Source organism: Phyllobates terribilis, unplaced genomic scaffold (assembly GCF_046119375.1).
Source record: "Phyllobates terribilis strain yellow unplaced genomic scaffold, ASM4611937v1 Scaffold_8__6_contigs__length_399053987, whole genome shotgun sequence".
In the NCBI taxonomy this organism is placed as follows: domain Eukaryota; kingdom Metazoa; phylum Chordata; class Amphibia; order Anura; family Dendrobatidae; genus Phyllobates; species Phyllobates terribilis.
In genome coordinates, this window is record NW_027362768.1 from 395651230 (window position 1) to 395656135 (window position 4906).

General features: G+C 43.1%; 1 protein-coding gene across 1 annotated transcript; it reads right to left on the bottom strand.

Moving 5' to 3' along the window:
* Nucleotides 1–719: 719 nt before the first annotated feature.
* LOC141156614 (uncharacterized) lies at nucleotides 720–4653 on the bottom strand. The gene is made up of 7 exons (XM_073642813.1): nucleotides 4408–4653; nucleotides 4113–4320; nucleotides 3903–4019; nucleotides 2207–2340; nucleotides 1902–2120; nucleotides 1576–1805; nucleotides 720–860 (listed from the first exon to the last, which is right to left on the bottom strand). Exons 1-7 carry the CDS (start codon nucleotides 4536–4538, stop codon nucleotides 742–744), a joined length of 1158 nt encoding a protein of 385 aa, XP_073498914.1. The 5' UTR covers nucleotides 4539–4653; the 3' UTR covers nucleotides 720–741.
* Nucleotides 4654–4906: the final 253 nt, after the last annotated feature.

Here is a 4906-nt window from a genome sequence, read left to right on the forward strand (position 1 = left end):
AAGGATAAAGACAGATAGCTAGTTACTAGTGGTCGTAACCATGGATAACGAAGGTCCTGCGATGCCTGCACATGAGGTAAGAGAGATTATGAATCAAAAATACTATACTACATTTCTAATTGGAGAAATCTGCTAATATTACTACACCTACTACATATTGGGATAGGATCTTGGAGATGGGAATACCCCTTTAAGCAGGAGGAAAATTACTGTGTAAAGGCTGAAAAGTTGTGAGATCTGCTCTTCTGTGACCCAGACAGTAATTTAAGTTTTGTTTTTCCTCCCCCACCCTCTTTTTTTGGGGGTGGAGGTGGTGGCAATTAGAAGTTCTGCTATGGGGCCCCATGATTTCTATGTACACCCCCAACAGCAATGAATGCTTTGTAGAGTTAGATATTTGAAAAAAGCAAAAAGTGGGACATGGCTTTAAGGCTTTTGGGCTGATGTTGCACATTTGATTGAGTGGTAATAATATGACTTCTTGTACTTAATGCTGTTCTGCTCCCAATTACTAGACACTTGCACTGTTCCGGATTAATATCACCCAACCTATTAATTCTTCATTTTTAGATACTCGGTTTTTGAACACCTTTTGCTTACTAAACTGTATATGAACATGTGTGCCCATAAACAAATGAAACATGAAATAAAAAACTTCATTTTGCTTTATTTTAGGTAGAAAAAGGTCCACATTCATTTCATTCTTCATCAATCATCAATCCTTCTTTTTCATTCTCCAGGTCATCTTTTCCTCCATTGCAGCAATATGTCTTTCGCTCTTGGCACGTTGTTTTTCCATCTCTGCTTCCGGATGCATTCATTCACCTCCTCTTCTTCTGCTCTTATGTCTTCAAACAATCCTGTTGAGAAAATGTCAAAAAAATGTATTAATATGGTAATGTGATATAGATACTAAACAATGGTTATTACATGTGTCTTGATTAGATGGGTTAGATACACAGCTCAACAGTGTCACATAGGATAGGATTAGATACACAGCTCAGAAGAATGTATCATGCAGGATAGGATTAGATACACAGCTCAGAAGAATATATCATGCAGGATAGGATTAGATACACAGCTCAGAAGAATGTATCATGCAGGATAGGATTAGATACACAGCTCAGAAGAATGTATCATGCAGGATAGGATTAGATACACAGCTCAGAAGAATGTATCATGCAGGATAGGATTAGATACACAGCTCAGAAGAATGTATCATGCAGGATAGGATTAGATACCCAGCTCAGAAGAATATATCATGCAGGATAGGATTAGATACCCAGCTCAGCAGACAGTATTACACAGGATTGGAGTAAATACATGGCCCAGAAGGGAGTATCAAACAGGATAGGATTAGATACCCAACTCAGCAGATAGTATTACACAGGATTGGAGTAAATACATGGCCCAGAAGGCAGTATCAAACAGGATAGGATTAGATACACAGGTCAGAAGAATGTATCATGCAGGATAGGATTAGATACCCAGTTCAGCAGACAGTTTCATACAAGATTGGATTATAAAATTGTGTGGGATTAGATACATGGCAGAGCAGCCATTTGAACATCTTACCGATGATATAGTCCACACGCATTGTGTGCTGTGTCTTCCTCCACCGATCATAAATGTGTCGCCCATGCCTTTCAGAGGCTTCAATACACTTTTTTAGCGATGGGAACTCCTTCTCTAAAGTTACTGGATATTTTGTTTCAAATCTTTTAAATTCTTCATCCTTGGAACTCAAAGGAGGAGGAGAAGAGTCTTTATGGTTCTCGTTCACACAGTCCACTTCCATTGCAGTGCTGTAAAATATAAATGTTTTAGTAACAGATCACATAAGAATAGTCAACCTGATGCAGCGAGGCTGGAGACAACCGCACCACTATTCACATACTTACCTTGATGTTGAAGCTTCCTCTTGAATTTTTCGGGTCAAGTTTGATGCTCTGATCAGCATGTCCATAGTGTTTTCCCGATAAACGCGCTCCGCAGTACTGTTGCTATGTGCCAGATACTTTGAAAAGTGATCTTTATCAATAGTCTCTTTACAATTTGCAGCGACAAATGTTTCTGCCATCCGTCTCGCTATCTGGCTGGTTACTGGCTTCAATCCAAATCTGTATAATAAAAGAAAATTAAGTTAATCATCTTATTATGACCATGTAGACTTATTAACTAATAGTTTCTATTTTAAAATACATACTTGGTATGAAGTCTTGCAACATCATTTGAAACATTGTAGATTTTTTCTCCAGATGATGAAATAAAAAATCTCTTATTTTCCTTGTTTGGCTTCAAGAATGTGGGCCTCACTTTATCAAAGTAGATATCAAACCACTGGAATAGAAAATGAAAAAAAAATAAAATAAAGAACGACAGAGAGAGAGGGGGCACAGAGAGAGAAAGGGGGGCACAGAGAGAGAAAGGCATACAGAGAGAGAGAGAGGCATACAGAGAGAGAGGGGGGCACAGAGAGAGAAAGGCATACAGAGAGAGAGAGAGGCATACAGAGAGAGAGGGGGGCACAGAGAGAGAAAGGCATACAGAGAGAGAGGGGGGCACAGAGAGAGAAAGGGGGGCACAGAGAGAGAAAGGCATACAGAGAGAGAGGGGGCACAGAGAGAGAAAGGCATACAGAGAGAGAGGGGGGCACAGAGAGAGAAAGGCATACAGAGAGAGAGAGAGGCATACAGAGAGAGAAGGGGGGCACAGAGAGAGAAAGGCATACAGAGAGAGAGGGGGGCACAGAGAGAGAAAGGCATACAGAGAGAGAGAGAGGCATACAGAGAGAGAGGGGGGCACAGAGAGAGAAAGGCATACAGAGAGAGAGGGGGGCACAGAGAGTGGGGGCACAGAGAGAGAGGGGGCAGAGAGAGAGGGGGGCACAGAGAGAGAAAGGCATACAGAGAGAGAGGGGGGCACAGAGAGAGAGGGGGCAGAGAGAGAGGGGGGGCACAGAGAGAGAAAGGCATACAGAGAGAGAGGGGGGCACAGAGAGAGAGGGGGGCACAGAGAGAGAGGGGGGCACAGAGAGAGAAAGGCATACAGAGAGAGAGGGGGGCACAGAGAGAGAGGGGGCACAGAGAGAGAAGGGGGGCACAGAGAGAGAGGGGGCACAGAGAGAGAGGGGGGCACAGAGAGAGAAAGGCATACAGAGAGAGAGGGGGGCATACAGAGAGAGAGGGGGGCACAGAGAGAGAAAGGCATACAGAGAGAGGGGGGCACAGAGAGAGAGGGGGCACAGAGAGAGAAGGGGGGCACAGAGAGAGAAAGGCATACAGAGAGAGAGGCATACAGAGAGAGAGGGGGGCACAGAGAGAGAAAGGCATACAGAGAGAGAGGGGGGCACAGAGAGAGAAAGGCATACAGAGAGAGAGAGAGGCATACAGAGAGAAAGGCATACAGAGAGAGAGGGGGGCACAGAGAGAGAAAGGCATACAGAGAGAGAAAGGCATACAGAGAGAGGGGGGCACAGAGAGAGAGGGGGGCACAGAGAGAGAAAGGCATACAGAGAGAGAGGGGGGCACAGAGAGAGGGGGCACAGAGAGAGAGGGGGGCACAGAGAGAGAAAGGCATACAGAGAGAGAGGGGGGCACAGAGAGAGGGGGCACAGAGAGAGAGGGGGCAGAGAGAGAGGGGGGGCACAGAGAGAGAAAGGCATACAGAGAGAGAGGGGGGCACAGAGAGAGAGGGGGGCACAGAGAGAGAGGGGGGCACAGAGAGAGAAAGGCATACAGAGAGAGAGGGAGGCATACAGAGAGAGAGGGGGGCACAGAGAGAGAAAGGCATACAGAGAGAGAGGGGGGCACAGAGAGAGAGGGGGCACAGAGAGAGAAGGGGGGCACAGAGAGAGAGGGGGCACAGAGAGAGAAAGGCATACAGACCTGTAATATACTTACGCTTTCCTCTTCTTTAGTTAAAATGACTGTTGCCACCTGATTTGCCGCTGTCTTGTGCTCATACACAGTGATACCTACATGATCCTTTTTAGTTATTCTATCTTTCCACTCATCGACCTGTAAGATCAAAAAACAACATACATTAATTAAAAAAAACACAACCCTCCATCATTCATTTACATAAGCAATACAAAGCTGAAAGCTCCTAACCGTCATATGCTGAACGACACCAGGTCTCTGCAGCTTTCTGACAATGATAAGCGCTTCCAAATACTGAAGAATTGTCAGTTTTTCGTCCACATGTAGATTTCCCCCTTCTTTTGCCAGCCTTAAGACGTGCATAAAAGTAGGTTTTGCAACTGTCAGGATGTTTTCTAGCTGCTCCGGTGTCTGAGTTCCATATCTCAAACATTTCTGTCTGTGAAAAGAAATAGGAATGAGAACGGATATTGAATGAATGAATACGTAATTGAAAAATGTGTTTTAGACCAGTTTTTTCACTTACTTCTTTGCCACATTTTCTTTAGATATCCCTTTGCTGATCCTCTTTTGGAACACACCCAGTTGATCAACGAAGATACAAAGTGCATCATAGACCTTCTTGTCTTTGTGTATCAGATCAGTGGAGTTTTTCATATAGTCAAGAAATCGCTTCAAACTTTTTAAATAATTGAAGACAGTCTGATGAGTGTTGCCAATTTCCAGAAGCTTTGAAAAATATTCATTAGTCTTCTGGATGTTAAAAACAAAGTCCATTGATGGCTTATCATTGTCCATAAAATACAGGAGACGAGCAACATTCTCGGCCTGAAAATGATAATTTAAAATATAATTAATAATAATGAAACCATGACTTATAAATTAAATAATGAAAAACTGCTTAGGTTCTGAGGTAAACACAAGAGCTTAAAGGCCCCAATGCAAAGTATGGTCACCCCATCATAATTTACTGATATATATACTATATATATATATAATATATATATATATATATATATATATAT

Coding starts and splice junctions, on each gene's coding strand:
- LOC141156614 (XM_073642813.1), bottom strand. CDS start 4,538: ATGAAAAACTCCACTGATCTGATACACAAAGACAAGAAGGTCTATGAT. Junction 1,806..1,901: donor GAGGAAGCTTCAACATCAAG/GTAAGTATGTGA, acceptor TATATTTTACAG/CACTGCAATGGAAGTGGACT. Junction 861..1,575: donor GCGTGTGGACTATATCATCG/GTAAGATGTTCA, acceptor TTTTCTCAACAG/GATTGTTTGAAGACATAAGA.